The following is a 24,644-nucleotide window of genomic DNA, read 5'->3' as shown; positions in this document are numbered from 1 at the left end:
CTACGTAACATTGCAAAAATCAGGCATATCTTGCCTCAAAACGATGCAGAGAAACTAGTCCATGCATTTGTTACTTCAAGGCTGGATTATTGTAACTCCTTATTATCAGGGTGTACCAAGAAGTCAGTCAAGTCGCTTCAGCTGATTCAAAATGCTGCAGCTCGTGTACTAACCAGAGTTAGGAAAAGGGACCACATTACTCCTGTTCTGGCTGCCTTACACTGGCTCCCTATAGAACACAGGATAGAATTTAAAATTCTTCTTCTCGCCTACAAAGCCCTTAATGGGCAGGCGCCATCTTACCTTAAAGAACTCATTATACCCTATTGTCCTACTAGGGCATTGCGTTCCAAGAATGCAGGGTTGTTGGTTGTTCCTAGAGTCTCTAAAAGTACAATGGGAGCCAGAGCCTTTTCTTATCAAGCTCCACTTTTGTGGAATCAGCTTCCAGTTTGTGTTCGGACGGCAGACACCCTATCCGTTTTTAAGAGTGCGCTTAAGACCTTCCTTTTTGATAAAGCTTATAGTTAGGGCTGATTAGATTCAGCCCCTAGTTTTGCTGATATAGGCTTAGTTTGTCGGGGGACATCTTACTTCTTCCTTCTCTCTGTCTATACCTGTGTACTCTCATGTTCCGATTAACCCAGCTTCCCCAAATTTCTTTCTTTTTGGTGTCTATATACGCCGGGATCCGGAGTCATGGATGATCCTGCGGTCCTGTGTCATGGATTGCGAGTCCTGGATCTTGAGTCGTGGCTGCGGTCCTGGATCATAAGTCCTGGATGGATATCCTCGTGGATTCATCTTCTTATTATACACACATGCATTTCAAAACATTTGGACTACCTATGTTGCAAATGTATTATCTTTTCAATTTACACACGGCATCTATTGCACGTCTGTCCGTCCTGGGAGAGGGATCCCTCCTCTGTTGCTCTCCCTGAGGTTTCTCCCATTTTTCCCTTTAAACTGTGGGGTTTTCTCTGGAAGTTTTTCCTTGTACGATGTGAGGGTCTAAGGACAGAGGGTGTCGTATTGTCATACTGATATTCTGTACAAACTGTGAAGTCCACTGAGACAAATGTAACATTTGTGATATTGGGCTATATAAATAAACATTGATTGATTGATTGATTGATTGATAATTATATTTTAGTTTTATTCATTTCTTATTACATAGTTTCTCATTATTATTATTTGTATCGCTCATCTTATTTTTGATTTTATTAATGATAATATTAATTAATTTATAAATGTTTTTCACTCTTACCCTGTTGCTGTTTGAACTACTGAATTTCCCCACGGGGATTAATAAAGGTCCATCTTATCTTATCTTAATGTATACATTGATTTACTTCAATCTACTGTACTGTGTAAAAGCACCCCAACAATATTACAAAACATATACTGCATAAAGCAAACTATATACTTTGTTTGATCTAAAACATTGATGTTTTTTCATTATAGTAGCCTGTGAAAACCATAACACATAAGTGATTAAATGCTACAGTATTCAACAAACACAACTGCAGAGCTGCAAACATTGCAAACAGACTAAGTTCTACAACACCCAGTTGTCTTTGTGTATTTGTGAATGAAGCGCCATCTCATGGTTAAATCCTGTAATTGAACAAATGGGGAAATTTGGCAACGCCCTCTAGCAATTTGGCAACACCCCCAGCCATAGGGATCCGCTGGGCTTTTGACTGGGACACACCCATGTGAGTCCTATCTGGAGTGCTACATCTGTATGAATGTTAGGGGTGTAACGGTTCACAAACATTTCGGTCCGGTATGTACCTCGGTTTTTAGGTCACGGTTCGGTTCGGTACGTTTTCGGTACAGCAGAACAAATTATCACAAAACATAAAAAATGTTTTTATTTTTTATTATTATTAAACTGTGAATAATGTATTCACTCAAATAAATACAAAATATAATAAAATAAACATTAAGGTGCAGCATTTCGATGAACTTAAATAATCTGTATTTGAACTTTACTGTACTAGTACAGTAAACATAAACTATTAGTTTTGGATTTTAAATTATTATCAAACTGTGAATATTCACTCAAATAAATACAAAATATAATAAAATCAACATTAAGGTGCAGCATTTTGATGAACTGAAATAATCTGTATTTGAACTGTACTGTACTAGTACCTACGCAGCCAGTTTGACATTATGACTTGCTTGTCATTGTATTTTCATGTTTTTTTAAAGAAAAATTAACTAGTACACATTGCTTGCCGAAAGGGCAGATCTGCTGGCACTAACAATGTCTCCTGCTGTGGAGAACACCCTCTCGCTAGGGACAGAGGTAGCAGATACAGCCAGGTAGCGCTTTGCTAACATGGCAACATAAGGATATTTGGCGTTTGTAATAGCTTTGGCTCGGTCTGAACTTTTTGCGAGTGGTGGAGGCTTAAATGCTATTGGGAGTTGGGTTTGCACTTCAGTGTTTTTTCTTTTGGTACCGGTGATACTCACGTTCGGGTGATGCCTTTTCAAATGAGTGTGCAAGTTTGATGTATTGCCAGCCGCGTAACCAATTTTAGTTTAACAATGCAACAGCTTTGGTTCGGTCCACCTGTCTTTGTCCGACATCCTTGTACGTAACTGCGAAACCAAAATGTTCCCAAACCGGAGACTTCAATGATGCTGGAGGATCGTACACGTGTACCGAACCGAAGGGCCTCGGTACGGGTACGTGTACCGTTACACCCCTAATGAATGTGTGTATTGAAATATGATAATATGAGACCAAAATGTATGAATGTGTGAGTGTAAATATATACGTGTGTGAGAGTGAAAATGTATGTATGTAAAAGGAGAATGTATGTGTGTAAGAGTGAAAATGTATGTATTTAAAAGGAGAATATATGTGTAAGAGTGAAAATGTATGTATGTAAAAGGAGAATATGTAAGAGTGAAAATGTATGTATGTAAAAGGAGAATGTACGTTTGTAAGAGTGAAAATGTATGTATCTAAAAGGAGAATATATGTGTGTAAGAGTGAAAATGTATGTATGTAAAAGGAGAATGTACGTGTGTAAGAGTGAAAATATATGTATGTATAACGGAGCCTACACACGGCGGCGTGCGTTGCCGCTTGCCGGCGGGGGGGGCTGAAACTCGACCAACAACCAATCACATGAATCTCCCGCCCCAGACAAACAAGCACGCCGTTTGATTGGCTAGAGCTTGCACTGGCATATGATTCGATTGGCTGACGCCTCCGTCGAGGCGGCAAAAGTAAAACATTGCTCTACTTTTGCAGCGAGCACCGTGAAAGAAGCTATGCTTTGCTCCCACAATGCAGTTCGGCGAATCGTGACGTCACCCCATTCAAAGTGAATGGGCAGAAGCGTTGAAGCGGCAACGCACGCCGCCGTGTGTAGGGGCCGTAAGGAGAATGTATGTGCATGAGAGGACCATTATGAATTACGGCCTGTACGGCCCCTCATAATATGGTTTATTGATTGAAGCGTTCCCTCTCCCTGCGCCTGCAACTTCTTCGCTTCTCTTTCTTTATTAACCTCATTCCTTATTTTTTCCCATCATTCTTTGAGTCTCTGGATCAGGGTATATGCAGGAATCCTGAAGTCAAATTTAATACCTTTTAAGACCTTTTTTAAGACCCTTTCCATACATTTTAAGACCTCATTCCATCTTTGAGTTCTAACCGGTTACATTGGCTACACACTTTACCTCACATTTACTATATTGATAGTAAGATAGCAAAACTAAACAGAGTGCAGACAGACTACTGAAGCCTCCTTTCCACATGAACTTCAACCTCTCTGTGAAGGTCAGGTTTAATGCAGTATGCTGCTTTTTTGCTTCTGTAGACTCTGTGTTCTTTCATTCCAGTAAAACTCCTCAGAAACCATTAGAAACCAGTATTTGACCAATAAACAAAACAATTGACAAAAACTTTGAACTATGAAATATGTTAAACTTTGGTGAGCTTCAGCGGGGTAATGCCATATAGGAGCACCCTCTCAAATACCCGGGGGTTAAATTGGGCTGAGGCTGTCCGGGGCTAAGCCCTGGCACATAGGACGATGCTCTGACGTCATCACCCTCACACATTTGTCATATGTTTACAAAAAAGGATATATATGTTTTGATTTTTTTCGTTCTTAATATAGACTATATTTAGGGTCGATATGTGTTGACTTTACTTTAAAATAGCAGATCTCTGTGACCGGATATAGTTTGGCTTAGACCCCGGCCCCACGAGGACGCATACGCAAGCGCAAAAAAGGCTTCCGTTCACACGCATTCGATTCATTAACGTGTCCGTTCACACTAGACCGCTGGAAATGCTGGAAACGAGGCCTGTAAGTGGCGCTGCTGCCTCCCGAAATACACCAAAAGCAGTGAAGAAGACCCCGGAGCATGGTTGCCCTTCTGTTTATTCTCCGCGGTGGACGGCGTGTTCTCCTGCTGTATATCTCTCCGGTAGTCCACAGCAGATGAAAAACACCCACCTCACCGCCTCTTCCAAGGAACGAGGGGACCGTGCGGCAGTTTCCGTAAAAAAAATGTTCCGCCGGTCAACATGTCCGTTAAAGTTTAAATCTTCCGTACAAAATTAGAAAAGTGCCGGTCAGAGGTCTTCTTTGTTATTTATTGAGCTTTCAAACAAATTGATAACGACTCTGTTCTCTGTATAATAATATAAGAATATTTAATAAACGGTGCCTGCCTCTTTTCCTCCCCCTCTTCTGACAGCCCAGCAGCAGCAGGAGACGCGGGGAGAGGGAGGCGGGCTATTTCATCGTTATCAGAAAATGATCATATAGGGCTTACACACGGAGCCGTTGGACCCCCAGAGCGTTGCGTATGCCGGTCTACCCACCTTGGGACCCGTTACCGTAGTCGCTTAGTTTCCCCCCCCCCCCCCACAGAGCGGAGCAAGGCAACGAAACTTAAAATAATAAGCAGCATTTTACGGCGCGCGCTATGCATGAGGCCGCCTTGGGGGGTTTCCCGACATGTCGTTTCAGTAAATTAAAGGGTGTTTCACTGTTTCATGTTGTCGTTGCTGTGGACCTTCTTAATACCTTAGAAAATGCCGTTTAATACTTTTTAATAGCCTTAATTTTCGCTAAATTGATTTATCAACTTTTAATACTTTTTAAGACCCCGCGGACACCCTGTGGATCTCTTTCCACAGCCATATGTTGATTCGTGGACTATTGATTTGCATTGAGACGTGCAGATATTGTATCCGCTGGCAGTCCTCAGTCATATTCCTGTAGGTCTGTGCTTTGATTCACATTTCTAAAGTCATACTGTGGCTTTCACTGCAGTATGTTTGATAAATGATGATGTTCCTATATTGTGTTAATTGAGACACTTATTTTGATTCATGTGAAACTGATAAGGCTGTATTTGGATTTCAAGTTGACATGAATAATTCCTTGTCACAAACAATTTAAGGAAACCTCATTTTCTGTCTGCTGCTTCTTTCATTAAGCCATCTATCCGTATTAAATGAGCATGTGGGCAATAATGATAGACATGCACAGGTCTAATGGGACACAAAAACTGAGGAGACGGTATGAAGGAGTGCATTCAGTGTGTGTGTGTGTGTGTGTGTGTGTGTGCGTGCGTGCGTGCGTGCGTGCGTGCGTGCGTGCGTGCGTGTGAGAGAGACATGATTGCATCCTCCACCAGTGTCTAGACCCCGGGGGGTGGGGGGTCCTATATGCTCACGGCTGCATTTCCCCCTTTAGATATACGATCAGGATCAGGGTCTATTCGCCAAAGACTTAACATTTATCATATAGTTAATAAATGTTCTTTAAACAAAAAATGAAATATTTCATGATTAAAATGTCTTCACACAGTCTGTAGAGATCCTTAATATGTTTAAAGTCAACTCAATGTTGTATTACTCAGTTCTTTGACTACCCCTATGCCCTTGCCAAATACAGTATGTTCCTCACAAGATGAACTGGGCTCTCCTCTCTTAATGATATTTAGCTGGAAAACAGCATGGGCATTAACATTTGGTCTTTTGTTTCATAACATAACAACTAGGGCTGTCAGTCGATTTAAATATTTAATCGCGATTAATCGCATGATTGTCCATAGTTAATCGCGATTAATCGCAAATTAATCGCACATTTTTTATCTGTTCTAAATGTACCTTAGAGGAATATTTTTCAAGTTTTTAATACTCTTATCTACATATAAGTGGACAAATATGCTTAATGCAAATGTTTATTATCATTTAAACAACGACAAATATTCTCATGAATATTAAACACAACCTCTGAACATTACAAATATTCGCCTCAATTCAATCTGGAACCTCTCTCATACAATGATATAATACAAATGGTGTGTGTGTGTGTGTGTGTGTGTGTGTGTGTGCTTGTGTGTGTGTTGGATCGTTGGAGCAATGTGCAACTCAAGGCATATGCTCGAACGGGAGCTGCCTGGACGCTGCAATCATGTTGCGCGCACTATCCGTGCTGACTTTTCGTACAATGTCCCACTGTCTGGCTACCTGCATAAAGTCAAGTGTTCGGCGCAGTTGTCGGTGAAATGTCGCTCCTCTCTTTTCATTTAAACAGCTCCGTATATCCGTTAGCGCAGCTAGCTAGCACCAGATGCTAACAACAACAATACACGTTGGTGCCTGCCTGTGAGCATGGAAGTGTGGTCTGCCACAAGCGGGCGGCAGGAGCGGGGCTGTTATGGAAAGCCAAAAGTGCCATAATACGGGGGTGAAAAAACGCGCGAACATACGGGGAGGTCCGTTTTTTCGCGCGAAAAAACGCGCGAACATACGGGGAGGTCCGTTTTTTCGCGTGAAAAAACGGGCCAATATACGGGCGAATGTTCGCGCGGTTTTTTATATGATAATGAGCCCCTCCTTCTGATTTCCTTAGCCAATAAGTTAAAAGTGTCTGTAACCAATCAGTGAAGGGTAAAGCCAGACCAAAACAATCTGTAGATGAAAAGTTCCTGACATGGTGAGGCTGTGCTGTAAATTGTGCATTATTCCAGATTCAGGGGACTAAGTATTAATTTGCCTTTGAATATAATAAATATATCAATCAATATATCAATATAACCTGCCTTCATTGTTTTTTTTAAATAAAATGGCATTACCCTTTTCCTTAAACCTCTGGAGTGTGAAGTGAAGGTATTTTCTCAATTTTTAGATGTCTCCTTAAATCCACTTTTAAATGTACTTCTTATAACATGGCATGGTGTTACATGTCAAAATGTTCAGTAGTCTCTGGTGTTGCTAGAAATGCAAATTCACTCACCTTAGAGCACTGTCTTATGAGAAACCTAGCTTAGAAATCCGATTTTTGGAAAACTTCAAAACTGTTGTGAAACACATATGTACTCATGTCATCCATTTTTTTTGGTGTTTCAGATTTTGTTCACCAAAGTCTTTGGTTCACAAAAGTAGTGAAATATATCAATTACACTATAAGCCTATATAAAAGTGTTGTTCATGTCTAAAATGAAAATGTGTAAATTATAATTTAGAGTAAAATATTTCCATCCCTCTACTTTCACCACAGAAAAGTTACATCAGGACTGAATAATGACTTCATATTCCATACCAAGGTTTATGTGATGTGTACAAATACAAATTCAGCATTTCAACTTTATTTTTCAACCAACTATTTATGTTAACATATGAAACTGTAAAATCTCAATATTTCCAATATCAGAACTTTTTCAACCAACTATTCATTATAAATGTAAAGACAGGGGGTCTTTGTCCATGGTCTTTGTCTGTCTTCCAAGACAGTGGGTCTGGCTGCTGTGTAGGTGGGGCTGATGGTGCATGGCCTGCTGGTGGCTGTGTCGGAGGGAGGTAGGTGGGATTGTCCCGGGTTGATGCTGGGATTGTCCCGGGTTGATGCTGGTGGCTGGATTGGAGGTACGTCTGCTAGGCGAGACTTCTTTGCTGGCTGGGTTGATCGCGATGGCTGTGGTGGAGGCCTTTGTACCGAGGTGTATCTTGATCTTGTGGCAGGGACAGATGGAGGCCGCTGTAGTGATGCTGGTCCTTTGGTCCTCGGTGGTGATGGCTCTGGTGAAGGCCCTTGAGCAACGGTAGATCTTGACCTTGGTGCAGGCACAGATGGAGGTTCTTTCTCCTAGGCCCAGGCAGCTGTGAAATCTGAAAGAAATATAGGACAATAATTACTACTAAGTTCATTCAAATAAAGTTCAAGTGGAATGTTTCTAAAGCACAAATAACAATGCACAACTAAAAATAAAATGGAGAGGCGGGACAGGAGTCTCTCTCTTACACAGGTATTTCCCATTCAATATAAAGTCACAGACACAAATATAACTACATCTATAGGTGTGTATGTGTGGGACGAATACAAGTTGATGTTATTCATCTACACATGTTACCTCACTTTTACACACAGAAATCACTTTTACACAGAGTAAACGTTTACTAACGGAGAGTCTATTTTGTCACAAGAGAAAGTTCATGACTATCGATAAGAATACAAACAATACCTATGTGGGATTCACCATCAAAAAGTTTGTTCTCTTTTATCCTCCTAATGACACGCTCTACATGAACCCTCAGTCTGGCAATGGCCTGTGTCTCCCTCACCTCATAGGCTGGCATTTGCTTCTGCTTTGACAGAAAAGGTGGGCAGTACACCTTGCATTTGCAGCAATCGCTGATCAGGAAGCTCTTATCTACCATCACTGCTATGTTTTCAGTCAACAACGCAGCTATTCCAGATTGTTTGAAAATCTCCTTGTCGCTGACAGAACCACCATACAGACTGGAAACAAATGTCACTGCACCATGTGGGGCTATGCCAACCAGGGCTTTCATGGTGCAGTGAGATTTCTATGTAGAATACATTTCACTTTGGAGGAGGAGTGAGGATGGTGTTTGACACCTCAGCTCTGTGCAATCCAGGATCACCTGTGTGTCTGGGAAATCTTTGAATGCCTCTGGGAGGTGGGCTTGAACTTCTGCAGGTGTAAGCCAGATGCACTGTGACCCCAATAAAGTTGTAAGAAAACTTGTCCATGTTGCAATGATGCGGCTCACAGTGGACTGGTGTACGTTGAAGCGGTTTGCAAGGTCCCTCTCTTTCAAACCCACCGACAGGAAGCATAGAAAAAGGAAGAACTCGTCAATTGGCTGAAGCAGCTGTCTCTGGAAGATAACAACAAAAAAAGGTTACTATATTAATGTCATGAGTGTAGCACACTATGGGAAAAACATTAAGTTGTTTTAGTTCTCTGATGTATTCAAAAAGGATTGAGTACTTTAGCCTTTTAGCCTACACAAAAGCAATGAAATGTCGGAGAGACATTTTCCCTTCAGTTTGTGTTTAGATTGTGTGTTAAAAGAAACGTAACCTACCGTTGATGGACGTGCGTGTGTAACCACTTCTTCATTACTCTTGGCAGTTGATATCGCTCTAGTAACACAAACCATTTAATGAATTGAAGGCTCAATTAAAAACCAGAAGGCCATCAGGTGGTTATAGCTCGGGAATCTGTACACAAAAGACACATGTCAGTCATTAATTGACAGTAAATACAATCGTGTTAACTGTAACACATGGGCTAATGCTTTCCTCTTGTTTGCTATAATACATTACAATTCAAATAGACTGAGTAAGAAGGCACTAGGTGCAGGTATAGTAATCTACAGCAGTAAAATGTAGCAACTACATTAGCAGCAGTAATAATAATCTAAAACATACAGGGAACATTTTACACACAATGACTACGTTTACTCTTCATTCTTACGTGTGCAACTGGGGGAAACGCAGTGGATATTGACATACTTTTACTTTGGTAAGGTTTTGAAGATTTCCACTTGTAGTAAAATATTATCAGTATGTTGTTAGTATTAATATGTTTTACTCCACCACATTTAGTTAACCTTCATAGTTTCTAGTTACTTTTTATATATGAAAACACAGGATTTATGATTCTACATGTTCAGTTCAGGAGTATTTTAAAACCATAGTATTTGTACTTATACTTCAGTTAAGTTGAGTACTTATTCCAACACTGCATGCATATAGTCAGCGGTCACACGGCAGGTAAACAGGATTCTTTATAAGCTAACCCATCTCAAAAACTTGGATAGAATTTAGCCAAAACATTACCTTGTATAGAATCGGATGTTGTCGTCGGAGCCAGCAAACCTCTGTTAGCAAAACTCTCGCTGGACTCTTAACTCCTGCAGTTGCTTCTGCAGATCCTCCACTGTTTTGGAGTTGTCTTCTGCAGCTTGAGAGGACATGTCCAGTGAAGCTGCTTCTGGGTCTATCCGCCTCATGCTGTCCCGCACTCTGCGTCTCTGTATCCACATCTGCTGGGCCTGCAGCTGTGCCCTGACAGATTCAGGGCCAATCTGGTTATTCCCAGCCACTATCTCCTTGATGAGGTCGTCTAGTGTAGCATCTGAGATGGTGGAGTATGTCCCAGAGCGCAGCATGTGGAACTGCCTGAAAAATAAACATGTTTTAAATATATGAGACCTACGGTATTCAGATTTACTTTACAACATGCATAGTGTAACATGGCTACAACCCCTCCTTGGGATGTTTACAATAAATTGAGACAAGATGGCACTTCCAATGTTGAAGACATTGCTACATACCTCAATCGCCGTCTCACTGTGCGCAGAGATACTTTTAATATCTGTGCCATCTTTGTTGCTGTAAAACCACAGCTCCTCAAAAAAGAGATTTGCTCTCTGGAAATGCTGAATTGTGGGGGACCTCGACCACCCAACAAAATGAGTGGGGCGTGGTAGCCAGAATGACCTGCAACAACAGCAAAACATTAGATTACATTTATTGTCATTGTTGTAAAAGCAACGCATTTATGCCGTTGTGCCAGAAACGCACACAATGCGTCTATTTTATTGTCATTGCCCAGCCTAAAGATACTTTAAAAAAAAATGAAATGCAGTTTGGCATTAAACCAGTGGACATGCAATACACTATAGTTGTAGTATACAGTAAGAACAAAAGCATAAATGTGTATGGGCATAGAGATACATAGTTGCAGTCTGTGTCTTCCAACCCTGAAGACAGAGACTCCCCCTCTGGCACCCTTTCAATGTCCTCATTCACACGTTTGATGATACGTGGTGTACTACAGATGGCCAGACTGCCCTCGACGGGGGAGGGGGAATAGCGTCTCCTCTACTGTGGCAGGATATAAAGGTGGAATTTGGAGTACAGTTTTAAGTGGACAACTCGAGACTCAGAGCGTCTCACCAGAATGTTGTAATTAATAGCTGGCAACTACAGATTAAAAAAGGTGTTTATATTGGTATTACCCATATTTAAAACAAATAATTACTTTAAAATGTATTGGCCTGTTGGACACTTAGTACTCAACAATACTAGCACTGGTTTATCAACGAAAGCCTATGCTAAAGTGAACAACTATCACATCGACCTACCTTGTTGTGCGGGTGTGGTAGGCCAAGATCTCCGGACTTCAAGTATATATTCCCGAAGGTCCTGAAGTAAAAGATCAGCTGTAGGGACGTTAATTAGCCTGCCCCGTGACCACTCGAGGCTCCTTTCCATGGTTTCTAACCTGCCAGTAAACGGTTTGGTGAAATAGGGGAGAAGACAGAATTTGTAAGTGTGAAAGATCTCACACAACCTCAGTTTAGGTTACATGCAAAAACAAACTACATTCCTTTGTGTTGGTAGTAGTGTTAACTGTGTACGTTATTCTCCCGTCCAGGAGAGAAGCTTTAAAATAGGAGACTAAATGGAGTCTCTGTGAAAGTTCAATTGGGTACTTTAATTAAAAGAGGCGCGGTAGTGTTACAGACAGAATATTGTTCAGTCAGACAAACAGCTGTGATCTGGCTCTCCTCGATAGGGAAGAGAAGAGCCCGGATCTCTCCTCCGGTGCTGTTTATATATCGTCTGCTGGCTCCTCCCCGCCAGCCGGCTCGCCTCGTCTCTAATGTCCGTTATTGCATTTAAACAGAGGATAGGTTCTTTTCACATTCAATATATGCTTAACACGCCTTTTCTCCTCATATTCTCTTTCATCACTCTTCATTTAACACATTCTAAACGCTGTAATCAATACTCTAAACAATACTTCTCGGCTCGTTTGGTTTCCGGTCATTCCGGATGTTGTCACATGCTACTCTCGTCTGTAAATAATGTATTCAAATAAACTGTACCTTCATTTAATATTCAGCATGGTAGTATCTCGACATCTATAGTTGTAGTGTTAAGTCAGTAGGCTTCGGTTTGCACCACTCTCTCATTTCGCTACTAGATTCACCTCTTCAGGAAATCGTATATTAGCCACATGCTAAATGCTAACCGGAGATGAAGGATTTTCAGAATAAAAGCTTAACTGCTTGTGCACAAGAATTTCTGGTTTTTCAGTATAAAAGAGCATTAAAACTGACGGCATGTTTAAACTACATTTCCCCATTAAAACATTGATTTTAATTTCTAACAGTAGCAATAGGCTTGGCCCTTACCTCGTTACTGTGGATTGTAACACGGCATGACCGGCATCATCTGTTTGGAGAAGTCTTGTGCAGTCATTTATTGTCCTTTTGCAACGCAAGATGAAGTTTCTCGTGGACATTTTTCCGGCTGCTGCTACTGCTGCTGCATGCTTATAGAGAGGCGAAGTCCCTCCCTTTCCGGTTGAGCTCCATGGGACCTTATTTCGGAAAAGGTATGTATTGAAGTAAATGGAGAGAGAAAGATTATCTTTCGATCCCGTTTGAATTGAACCACAAATTACACATATGATTTTTGTCAATTTAAAAGATAATTTTGCAAGTCAAAAAAATTTAAATGTGTCGTAAAACTGTGAAGTAACACTTTTTTTTTGCCTGAAACCAGTCAATGACCTACATCTCCCGTCGCGCACCACACACCAAGACGGCCGTCACGTTGGCACATTTCACTTATTTCTAGTTGCGTATTTTTCATAGTCTTATATTTCAACAGTTTTACGACAAACTGAGTTTTTTGACATGGAAGTGATTGTTTAAGATGACAAACATCATAAGTGTAATTCGTGGCACAATTCAAACGGGATCAAAAGATAAGTTTTCTCTCAAGATATATTGCCTGATCTTTTCCCTAACAGCCCTGATACCGAAAATTCATGGTATTTTTCTTTCTTCAGTGTCTGGAAAAGCACAATTATGTTGTTTTTCCGGTTTTGTAGACAACGAAAAAAGTAAAAAATCCTTCCTTTCTAAAACAGAACAAAGAACACAAAAATGATGCAATGTGCAATTGCAATTGCACTGAAGAGAAACATTCGAATTAAAATTTTTTTTTTTTTATAAATTAATACATCTGAGGCTGATCAATTCCCATTTATTTGAAACATGAACGCAGGCGACAGGCTACCACCTTAAACAACTGGAGAACAGACAGCTGTTGCAAAGCAGTTGGGACAATTAAGGTGAAGCAGACCTTGGAATACTTTGCATTTATACAAAGATTGTAAGTGAATGAAAAGAGATAACACAAAAAAACGTTTCCTTTCCGAGACTCGAGCCCGGCCCTCCCGGATATTAGACCCTTTGACCGTTAGTCTACAAGCAGATAGTGGATAGATTTAGTTTGAAAGATATAACTGGAGTCCACCCACGCAGCGTCGAAGTGCGCATATTTTAGATATTTAATCATATATTTTCGAATATAAGGGGTAGAAAATATGATTCAGATAACCGCATAAATATGTGGGCACATTTTCAATGTATATTGTCTTGTATAAATTAAGTTATACTCTCGAAGGCATGTTTATGTTAAATATTGTATATCATTACAAACAGCAGAGGGCAGTATAGGACACGGAAAGGCCTCAGTGGGCATGCCGTAAAAGGGAATGTGTTGCTGAGCGCATGCCGTAAAGTAAGTGTTGTTATTATGTGTCTGCCGCAGACTTGGCATTCTGGCTGGAACGGCAACAACGTTCCCTCTGCTTCATTCATTTCTCCTGTTCAACAGGTTAGTAGTGTGTACAAAGATTATGTCATATTTCGATCTAAGAAGTGTTTTTGAAACTGTTCTTTATGTGTAGTTTAATGTCATTCTGTCAGCTAGTTCGGCTCCACTACAGTGGCTAATGGCGTCCGCTAGCTTCTTTGTTCTTCTATGTTACTAGGTGTATGACTCCCGTGCAGTAGTTTGGCTTACATTTCAAGTGTATTCTGCTTGTATAAATATGTGAAATGCTGGTCTGAGTTCATAATTGTTCATATTATTGAAATTCTAATAGCGCGCTAATGCTATGCTAATATTGTGCCTATGATGTGCTGCGTACCGGTACGCCGAACCGGTACTGGACTTGTAAAAAGTTTCGGTTCAAGTCCGGTTAAAACCGGAACGTCGGGAACCGGTACTTACGTATATTCTCCTTTTTGTTCTAAACCATCTAAAACCTTCCATAGATCGAGAAATTTGCGCAGAGAAAAGACGAAAAACATTGTTTTGGCTTCTGATATGGCGGCCATTACTGAACTCACGAAGTCTCGCAAAATATCGCAACTGCTCGCGAGATCTGTGTGACGTCAAGGGAAGCTGGCTTAGACATAGTGGACACTGACAGCGTGGGATGCTGGTTGCCATATTTGGTAGTGTAGCTAAGCTAACTCCTTTGCATGTATGGTGATATAGTGTCTGCCGAAAGAGCAACACTTCACCCAAACAATGTCAATATGCTGTTGTTCTTGAACAAGAACACATAGACTTGTACTCTTGCAGATTGAGTCTTGTATGTACATCACTATGTATGTAGTTGTGTTGTGTAGTTAGTAACACATGTAGAGTTATAGAAAATACATGGTGTAGACACAAGTTGGAAGGGGGCACAATAAACCTGACGAGTTTGAATTTGAGTTGATTATGAGTTTATTTTCAATTGATAATTAGCTCACAATAAGTTCACTTTAGTTACTCACACAACTTGACCCAAGTCCGGACTTATAAGTCCGGACCTGAACCTGAACCTCTGGACTTGAGTCCGGACCTGAACCTGAATGTGAGTCCAGGTACACAGCACTATGCCTATCAGTGGACAACAGAGCCAGGTTAAAGTGAGTACAGTCAACCGGGTGGTGTGTGTTATCACTGTATTATATACTGGAAATGAAGAAGGCTTTAATCCTTCATAAAAGTCATAATATGGCATGTGGATTTATTTCCATTTTTGATTAGAGAAAAATACGTCATACAGTTATTTTGATTTGCTAAATGTAAAGGTATGTTTTTTTTCCTTCAGATTTCACAGCTGCCTGGGCCTAGTGGCCCAGAGGTGGCGTTTATCCAGCAGCCAGAACCTTCATCTGTGCCGGCCCCCAGGTCAAAATCTACCGTGGCTCAAAGACCTCCACCACAGCCATCACCACCAATGACCAGAGGACCAGCATCCCTACAGCGGCCTCCACCTCCATCTGTGCCTGCCACAAGATTAAGATACACCTCGGTACAAAGGCGTCCACCACAGCCATCACCACCAAGGACCCGAGGACCAGAGGACCAGCATCCCTACAGCGGCCTCCACCTCCATCTGTGCCTGCCACAAGATTAAGATACACCTCGATACAAAGGTCTCCACCACAGCCATCACGATCAACCCAGCCAGCAAAGAAGTCTCGCCTAGCACACGTACCTCCCATCCAGCCACCAGCATCAACCCGGGACAATCCCAGCATCAACCCGGGACAATCCCACCTACCTCCCTCCGACACAGCCACCAGCAGGCCATGCACCATCAGCCCCACCTACACAGCAGCCAGACCCACTGTCTTGGAAGACAGACAAAGACCATGGACAAAGACCCCCTGTCTTTACATTTATAATGAATAGTTGGTTGAAAAAGTTCTGATATTGGAAATATTGAGATTTTACAGTTTCATATGTTAACATAAATAGTTGGTTGAAAAATAAAGTTGAAATGCTGAATTTGTATTTGTACACATCACATAAACCTTGGTATGGAATATGAAGTCATTATTCAGTCCTGATGTAACTTTTCTGTGGTGAAAGTAGAGGGATGGAAATATTTTACTCTAAATTATAATTTACACATTTTCATTTTAGACATGAACAACACTTTTATATAGGCTTATAGTGTAATTGATATATTTCACTACTTTTGTGAACCAAAGACTTTGGTGAACAAAATCTGAAACACCAAAAAAAATGGATGACATGAGTACATATGTGTTTCACAACAGTTTTGAAGTTTTCCAAAAATCGGATTTCTAAGCTAGGTTTCTCATAAGACAGTGCTCTAAGGTGAGTGAATTTGCATTTCTAGCAACACCAGAGACTACTGAACATTTTGACATGTAACACCATGCCATGTTATAAGAAGTACATTTAAAAGTGGATTTAAGGAGACATCTAAAAATTGAGAAAATACCTTCACTTCACACTCCAGAGGTTTAAGGAAAAGGGTAATGCCATTTTATTTAAAAAAAACAATGAAGGCAGGTTATATTGATATATTGATTGATATATTTATTATATTCAAAGGCAAATTAATACTTAGTCCCCTGAATCTGGAATAATGCACAATTTACAGCACAGCCTCACCATGTCAGGAACTTTTCATCTACAGATTGTTTTGGTCTGGCTTTACCCTTCACTGATTGGTTACAGACACTTTGAACTTATTGGCTAAGGAAATCAGAAGGAGGGGCTCATTATCATATAAAAAACCGCGCGAACATTCGCCCGTATATTGGCCCGTTTTTTCACGCGAAAAAACGGACCTCCCCGTATGTTCGCGCGTTTTTTCGCGCGAAAAAACGGACCTCCCCGTATGTTCGCGCGTTTTTTCACCCCCGTATTATGGCACTTTTGGCTTTCCATACGCTGTCAGCATCAGCTTGTAGATGGTATTTTAAACTCGATGCGCTCTGAAACTAGGGGGCGGCCGAGGAAAAAAAATACACATGCATTAATCGCGTTAAAATAATTAGTGGCGTTAAAAAAAATGTGCATTAACGCGTTAACTTGACAGCCCTTATAACAACATGTGAGGAATGTAGAAGTTGCACTCTCTTTGTATATGTGATTTACAAAATACAAGCGAGTGAGTCTGATGCTGCCGAGGACACAGAGAGGAAACATGGATGTGTGTCACATTAATAAAAGCAGAATGGGGACACTTAGATTATCGTTCCATTCAAACTGCAGCTGTCTGCAGCGGATGGGAGCGTTTATTCTACTATGACCTCTTTGAATAGTTTGTAGAGTGACACTGGCCTGACACGCTCTGATCTTCACACAGACTTAAACATCAGTTAGTCTGTTTGTGTTATTTGTTTGGACTTTGGACCCTGCATGCACAGAAAAAAAATTATATACGGGCCACAGTATACTGTGATGTTGGGATGCTGTTAGGCCTGTCACGATAATTAATTGTGTTGGACGATACATTTTTCTGGAAATTATTGCGATAAACGATAATATTGTCGGCACCGTTTTAAGACCATTTTAGACATAATGATAATATATAATAATATTTCAAGTACATCCTTTCAAACATAACTTTTTATTGAACATTCAAAATTGCAAATGAAATGTGAAATAATATTAAAATATATAAATTATATATAATAAATAAAACCAATTAATTAAATTATAATAAATTAATTAAATCACACACAACCAAAACAATACATTAAATAGAGTCAGGCTGGAAAACAGAGCTCTCTCTCTCTCATATATATATATATATAAATAAATAAATATGAGCACACATTATCTCACAAGCAAAAAAACCCTCCTTAAAACAACAGTCAAGTGTACAGTCCACTGTCAAAGACCCAGATGCCTCAACAGGCCATATCCAAATCTGTTTTTCTAAGTTTTCGAGTAAGGAACACCAACATGTTTGCATTGTCGGGCGGGGGCTCTCCATCTCCAGCTGCCGTGTTTGCTCCCAGCTGGGAAAACGGAATGGGGTGGTTGTGTTTTAGGTGGTTTAAAATGCGTGGTATTGCCTGCTTTTGTCGCTACCTTTTTTAAACCAATGCGACACACCGCCCGGCTCATTCAAGTCCGTAGGTTCGCCTCGTTGATTTGGTTTGAATCCAAAATACTGCCACACCGGAGAATCGAGATGTGTAGTTAGGTTTTGTAACCAATTCCATTTCACTTTAAATTCCCCGCGAGTAAGTCACACGTTGTCTCCCGCTTGTCGCTATATTATTAATTTGGCTGCTACGCTGCTGCACGTGCACGCGGAGTGTCATGACCTGGCTGTGTGTCAGCCCCGCCCCTCACAGCGCGCCTGGCAGCCACAGCGCTCCAGGCTAAAATGCTGGTCACATCTTTATGTAAACGGAAATTTATCGAGCTCAGAACATTTATCGAGTCCATTTTTATTTATCGTACGATAAGTCAATTTATCGATTATCGCGACAGGCCTAGATGCTGTCGATAGAAGCCAACAGATCACATTCTGAATGAGAGAGCAATCCAATTCTGTGGCGACGGGAAGACACCATTTATGAGAAGAAATGCAGTGATTTCTCCAGACAGAACAAAGCATAAAAAGCCTTCCTTTGTGTGTGAATATGGAAATAGGGCAGCACAGTGCAAGGGTCCTCTGAGACACTTTAATTATGAATAGAAAATGAGAGAGACAGAGCAGAGAGAGGGTTATTTTTGTCCTTTCCTCTAATGTCTGTGACAATGACAATAGGACATGTTTTGTAGGGAATGAAAGCGATATGCCTCCATACAGATGTAGCACTCCAGATAGGACTCAATTTGCGGATTCCAACCAAAGACCCAGCGGGTCCCAGTGGCTGGGGGCGTTGCCAAATTTCTCCATTTGTTCAATTACAGGATTTAACCATGAGATTGCGCTTCATTCGCAAATACACAAAGACAACTTGGTGTTGTAGAACTTAGTCTGTTTGCAATGTTGCAGCTCTGCAGTTGTGTTTGCTGAATACTGTAGCATTTAATAACTTATTTGTTATGGTTTTCACAGGCTACTATAACAAAAAAACATCAATATTTTAGATCAAATAAAGTATATCTGATCTTATTATCTTAATTGTAATTCAATAATGTATAGTCTTTATATATTAAATAATCATAATAATGTAAATGTTTACACTTCTTTATTTTTTATGCTCATACTTTTGCAATAGTTTGCTTTATGCAGTATATTTTTTGTAATATTGTTGGGGTGTTTTTACAAAGTACAGTAGATCGAAGTAAATCAACTTATACATTAAGATAATTTGGCAATGCCCCCAGCGACTCGGATCTTATTTGTTACAGTGTACCGTGCACCAGGTCCTTATTCAGAATTCTTATCAGAATTCTCTGAGTTTTTATCAACTTTGGTACTTAAAACAGATAAAGTAATTATGGTAGGTGACTTTAACATTCATGTTGACGATGATAAAAATAGCCTTACTGTTGCATTTAACTCTATATTATATTCTGTTGTTTTCCGTCAGAGTGTAAATAAACCAACCCACTGCTATAATCACACTCTCGACCTTGTTGACCCTATATATGCTTCCATTAGGCAATATTATAAGGAATCATTCTGTAAACTTTCATTGTTATGCGGAATATACTCAACTATATTTATCAATCAAGCCTGATGAAATTAATCATCTAAATAAAATTCAAGACTGCCTCAAGGACTTAAAAACGTGGATGACCTTACATTTTTTGATGTTAAACACGACCAAAACTGAAGTTATTGTACTTGGCCCGAAAAATCTACGAAACAAATTATCTAAAGATATATTAACTATGGATGGCATTAATTTGGCCTCCAGTGAGACTGTAAGGAATCTTGGTGTTATATTTGATCAGGATTTATCCTTTAACACCCACATAAAATCAATTTCAAGGACCGCCTACTTCCATCTACGTAACATTGCAAAAATCAGGCATATCTTGCCTCAAAACGATGCAGAGAAACTAGTCCATGCATTTGTTACTTCAAGGCTGGATTATTGTAACTCCTTATTATCAGGGTGTACCAAGAAGTCAGTCAAGTCGCTTCAGCTGATTCAAAATGCTGCAGCTCGTGTACTAACCAGAGTTAGGAAAAGGGACCACATTACTCCTGTTCTGGCCGCCTTACACTGGCTCCCTATAGAACACAGGATAGAATTTAAAATTCTTCTTCTCGCCTACAAAGCCCTTAATGGGCAGGCGCCATCTTACCTTAAAGAACTCATTATACCCTATTGTCCTACTAGGGCATTGCGTTCCAAGAATGCAGGGTTGTTGGTTGTTCCTAGAGTCTCTAAAAGTACAATGGGAGCCAGAGCCTTTTCTTATCAAGCTCCACTTTTGTGGAATCAGCTTCCAGTTTGTGTTCAGACGGCAGACACCCTATCCGTTTTTAAGAGTGCGCTTAAGACCTTCCTTTTTGATAAAGCTTATAGTTAGGGCTGATTAGATTCAGCCCCTAGTTTTGCTGATATAGGCTTAGTTTGTCGGGGGACATCTTACTTCTTCCTTCTCTCTGTCTATACCTGTGTACTCTCATGTTCCGATTAACCCAGCTTCCCCAAATTTCTTTCTTTTTGGTGTCTATATACGCCGGGATCCGGAGTCATGGATGATCCTGCGGTCCTGTGTCATGGATTGCGAGTCCTGGATCTTGAGTCGTGGCTGTGGTCCTGGATCATAAGTCCTGGATGGATATCCTCGTGGATTCATCTTCTTATTATACACACATGCATTTCCAAACATTTGGACTACCTATGTTGCAAATGTATTATCTTTTCAATTTACACACGGCATCTATTGCACGTCTGTCCGTCCTGGGAGAGGGATCCCTCCTCTGTTGCTCTCCCTGAGGTTTCTCCCATTTTTCCCTTTAAACTGTGGGGTTTTCTCTGGAAGTTTTTCCTTGTACGATGTGAGGGTCTAAGGACAGAGGGTGTCGTATTGTCATACTGATATTCTGTACAAACTGTGAAGTCCACTGAGACAAATGTAACATTTGTGATATTGGGCTATATAAATAAACATTGATTGATTGATTGATTGTTCTGACTTATGGTATTGAAATTGAGCAACTATTAGTCGAACCGCATAATCCTGCTTTATCCGATCATTTCTTAGTAACTTTTGAAATACTGTTACGAGACTACAAAGCATTAGTCAAAAGCTCTTGCAGCAGAAACCTATCTGTTAGTGCTATAGCCAAATTTAAGGAAGAGATTCCACCAATACTTAACTCGATAGCATGTCTGCATGTAGGGGAGGAAACGTATACAAAATGTACACCACCCCAAATTGATCATGTTGTTGATAGTGCTACAGATGCCCTGCGAATAAAATTAGACTCTGTTTCTCCTTTGAAAAAGAAGAAAATAAAACAACATAGATTAGCTCAATGGCATAATGCCGAAACCCGCAAAATAAAGCAAAAAGTCGAGACAACTTGAAAGGATATGGCGTTCCACTAAACTTGAAGAATCTCGTTTCATTTGGCATATTACTCTCAATGAATATATGAAAGCACTGCGTAAAGCGAGGGCAGCCTACTACTCTTCATTAATAGATGAGAATAAGAATAATGCAAGATTTCTTTTCAGCACTGTAGCCCGGCTGACAGAGAGCCACAGCTCGACTGAGCCTTCTATTCCCATAGCACTCAGTAGCAATGATTTTATGTGCTTTTTTAACGATAAAATTGTTACTCTTAGAAACAAAATCAATGACCTCTTGCCTTTGACCAGTATATTATTATCAACAGCTCCTGGAAATGTAAGTTCTAAAATTACACTAGATAGTAAACTAGAATGCTTTTCAGCCATAAACCTTGAACAATTAAATTCAATGATTCTCTCTTCTAAACCATCAACATGTATGTTAGACCCAATTCCAACTAAGCTGTTGAAGGAAGTTTTTCCATTAATTAGCACTTCTTTATTAAATATTATGAATATGTCTTTATTATCAAGCTATGTTTCACAATCATTCAAAGTAGCAGTGATAAAACCGCATCTTAAAAAGCACAACCTCGATCCAGAGGTTTTAGCCAACTATAGACCTATTTCTAATCTTCCGTTCCTCTCAAAAATTCTTGAGAAAGCAGTCGCAAAACAGTTGTGTGATTACTTAGAAAACAATGATTAATTTGAAGATTTTCAGTCTGGCTTTAGAACACGTTATAGCACAGAGACAGCTCTGGTTAAAGTCACAAATGACATTCTAATAGCCTCAGACAAGGGACTTGTCTCTATTCTTGTTTTGCTCGATCTCAGTGCTGCATTTGATACAATCGACCATGATATCTTATTGCAAAGACTAGAGCACTTAGTTGACATACAGGGAACTGCTTTAGGCTCGTTTAGGTCCTATCTATCTGAACGCTCTCAGTTTGTACGTGTCAACAATGAATCTTCCACGCAAACCAAAGTTAGCCATGGAGTGCCACAGGGCTCAGTGCTGGGACCTATTTTGTTCACATTATATATGCTTCCGTTAGGCAATATTATAAGGAATCATTCTGTAAATGTTCATTGTCATGCGGATGATACTCAACTATATTTATCAATCAAGCCTGATGAAATTAATCATCCAAATAAAATTCAAGACTGCCTCAAGGACTTAAAAACGTGGATGACCTTAAACTTTTTGATCTTAAACACAACCAAAACTGAAGTTATTGTACTCGGCCCGAAGAATCTACGAAACAAATTATCTAAAGATATACTAACTATGGATGGCATTAATTTGAGACTGTAAGGAATCTTGGTGTTATATTTGATCAGGATTTATCCTTCAACGCCCACATAAAATCAATTTCTAGGACTGCCTACTTCCATCTACGTAACATTGCAAAAATCAGGCATATCTTGCCTCAAAACGATGCAGAGAAACTAGTCAATGCATTTGTTACTTCAAGGCTGGATTATTGTAACTCCTTATTATCAGGGTGTACCAAGAAGTCAGTTAAGTCGCTTCAGCTGATTCAAAATGCTGCAGCACGTGTAATAATCAGAGTTAGGAAAAGGGACCACATAACTCCTGTTCTGGCTGCCTTACACTGGCTCCCTATAGAACACAGGATAGAATTTAAAATTCTTCTTCTCGCCTACAAAGCCCTTAATGGGCAGGCGCCATCTTACCTTAAAGAACTCATTATACCCTACTGTCCTACTAGGGCATTGCGTTCCAAGAATGCAGGGTTGTTGGTTGTTCCTAGAGTCTCTAAAAGGTACAATGGGAGCCAGAGCCTTTTCTTATCAAGCTCCACATTTGTGGAATCAGCTTCCAGTTTGTGTTCGGGCGGCAGACACCCTATCCGTTTTTAAGAGTGCGCTTAAGACCTTCCTTTTTGATAAAGCTTATCGTTAGGGCTGATTAGATTCAGCCCCTAGTTTTGCTGATATGGGCTTAGTTTGTCGGGGGACATCTTACTTCTTCCTTCTCTCTGTTTATACCTGTGTGCTCTCATGTTCCGAATAACCCAGCTTCCCCAAATGTCTTTATTTTTGGTGTTTATATACGCCGGGATCCGGAGTCATGGATGGTCCTGTTGCTTAGGTCCGGAGTCCTGGATCACGGGCCCTGGATCTTGACTCGTGGCCATGCCTGTTGCTGTGGTCCTGGATCATAAGTCCTGGATGGATATCCTTGTGGATTCATCTTCCTATTATACACACACATGCATTTCCAAACATTTGGACTACCTATGTTACAAATGTATTATCTTTTCAATTTACACACGGCATCTATTGCACGTCTGTCCGTCCTGGGAGAGGGATCCCTCCTCTCTTGCTCTCCGTGAGGTTTCTCCCATTTTCCCCTTTAAACGGTGGGTTTTCTCTGGAAGTTTTTCCTTGTACGATGTGAGGGTCTAAGGACAGAGGGTGTCGTATTGTCATACTGATATTCTGTACAAACTGTGAAGTCCACTGAGACAAATGTAACATTTGTGATATTGGGCTATATAAATAAACATTGATTGGTTGATTGATTGATTGATTGATTGATTGATTGATTGATTGATTGAAGATAAGATAAGATGGACCTTTATTACCTTATGACCTTCTGTGGGGAAATTCAGTAGTTCAAACAGCAACAGGGTGAGATTGAAAAACAGGATAGCACAGATTCACACAGATTAATAAAATCAAAAATAAGATCAGCGATAAAAATCAAAATAATAATGAGAAACTATGAAATAAGAAATGAATAAAATTAAAATGTAATTATCATATCATATATTATAATGTATTGTATTATTAAGCAATATCATACATTAACCCCATTATAGCAGATGCCACATTGAGTGGATGAAAACATTTATGCATCAAAAAATTACAACGGAGTATTTCTAAATACAAGTTGTATACTGTAATATGCGCCGGTGAAGATGGCCGCATTGTCGTTTGGCTCCTCTCCAACCACCAGGTTCAGAGACAGTTTCGTCCCACAGACAATAAGACTGACATCCATAACATTAATGTCCTACTCAGTAATTATTTATCTATTTATCTAATATATCATTCCAATAGCTTGCATATAGACTCTTATTTCACTATTTCACTTTTTTTAAACTATTTCTCTTTTTGTATTTACTTTTTAATGTTTACTTGCACTATATTTTTCTTTTTTTCTGTATTATTG

At 40.0% G+C, this 24,644-nt stretch overlaps 2 protein-coding genes and 1 long non-coding RNA gene across 11 annotated transcripts in view; 1 reads left to right on the top strand and 2 right to left on the bottom strand.

Annotated features, from left to right (window-relative positions):
- The window catches only part of LOC307031345 (uncharacterized protein), a 113,224-nt gene that overhangs the window by 81,359 nt on the left and 7,221 nt on the right, over nt 1–24,644 (bottom strand). The window lies entirely within an intron of this gene.
- Nucleotides 6,718–7,096, top strand: LOC307033233. Its single transcript, XR_013806430.1, has 2 exons — nt 6,718–6,774; nt 6,817–7,096. It is a non-coding gene; the product is annotated as an uncharacterized lncRNA (long non-coding RNA).
- LOC307033230 (uncharacterized protein) lies at nt 7,543–15,080 on the bottom strand. 8 transcript variants are annotated; one of them, XR_013806424.1, is made up of 8 exons: nt 14,409–15,080; nt 12,515–12,702; nt 11,459–11,598; nt 10,646–10,811; nt 10,149–10,490; nt 9,392–9,527; nt 9,074–9,181; nt 7,543–8,167 (listed from the first exon to the last, which is right to left on the bottom strand). XR_013806424.1 is itself a non-coding variant. In XM_079671620.1 (7 exons), the coding sequence occupies exons 5-7, from the start codon at nt 9,424–9,426 to the stop codon at nt 7,735–7,737; spliced, it is 522 nt and encodes a 173-aa protein (XP_079527746.1). In that variant the 5' UTR covers nt 9,427–9,527; nt 10,149–10,490; nt 10,646–10,811; nt 11,459–11,598; nt 12,206–12,302; the 3' UTR covers nt 7,573–7,734. The 8 variants fall into 8 exon arrangements, 2 of the variants coding, with proteins under 2 accessions (XP_079527746.1, XP_079527745.1); XR_013806425.1 differs by having other exon boundaries at nt 7,544–8,167; nt 9,128–9,181; XR_013806426.1 differs by having other exon boundaries at nt 7,580–8,167; nt 8,945–9,181.

The sequence above is a fragment of the Notothenia rossii genome, assembly GCF_949606895.1.
Source record: "Notothenia rossii genome assembly, chromosome: 3".
Classification (NCBI taxonomy): Eukaryota; Metazoa; Chordata; class Actinopteri; order Perciformes; family Nototheniidae; genus Notothenia; species Notothenia rossii.
Note: the sequence above shows the minus strand (reverse complement) of the source record. Positions and strands in the feature narration are given on the sequence as shown.

Excerpts from the sequence above, each read along its gene's own strand:
- LOC307033230 (XM_079671619.1), bottom strand. The coding sequence starts at position 14,630 with ATGGCAACCAGCATCCCACGCTGTCAGTGTCCACTATGTCTAAGCCAG. Across the intron at positions 12,703-14,408 it reads GAACAAAAAGGAGAATATAC|GTCCCATGGAGCTCAACCGG; the intron begins GTAAGTACCGGT and ends TTCCGAAATAAG. Across the intron at positions 11,599-12,514 it reads TTACAATCCACAGTAACGAG|GTTAGAAACCATGGAAAGGA; the intron begins GTAAGGGCCAAG and ends GTTTACTGGCAG.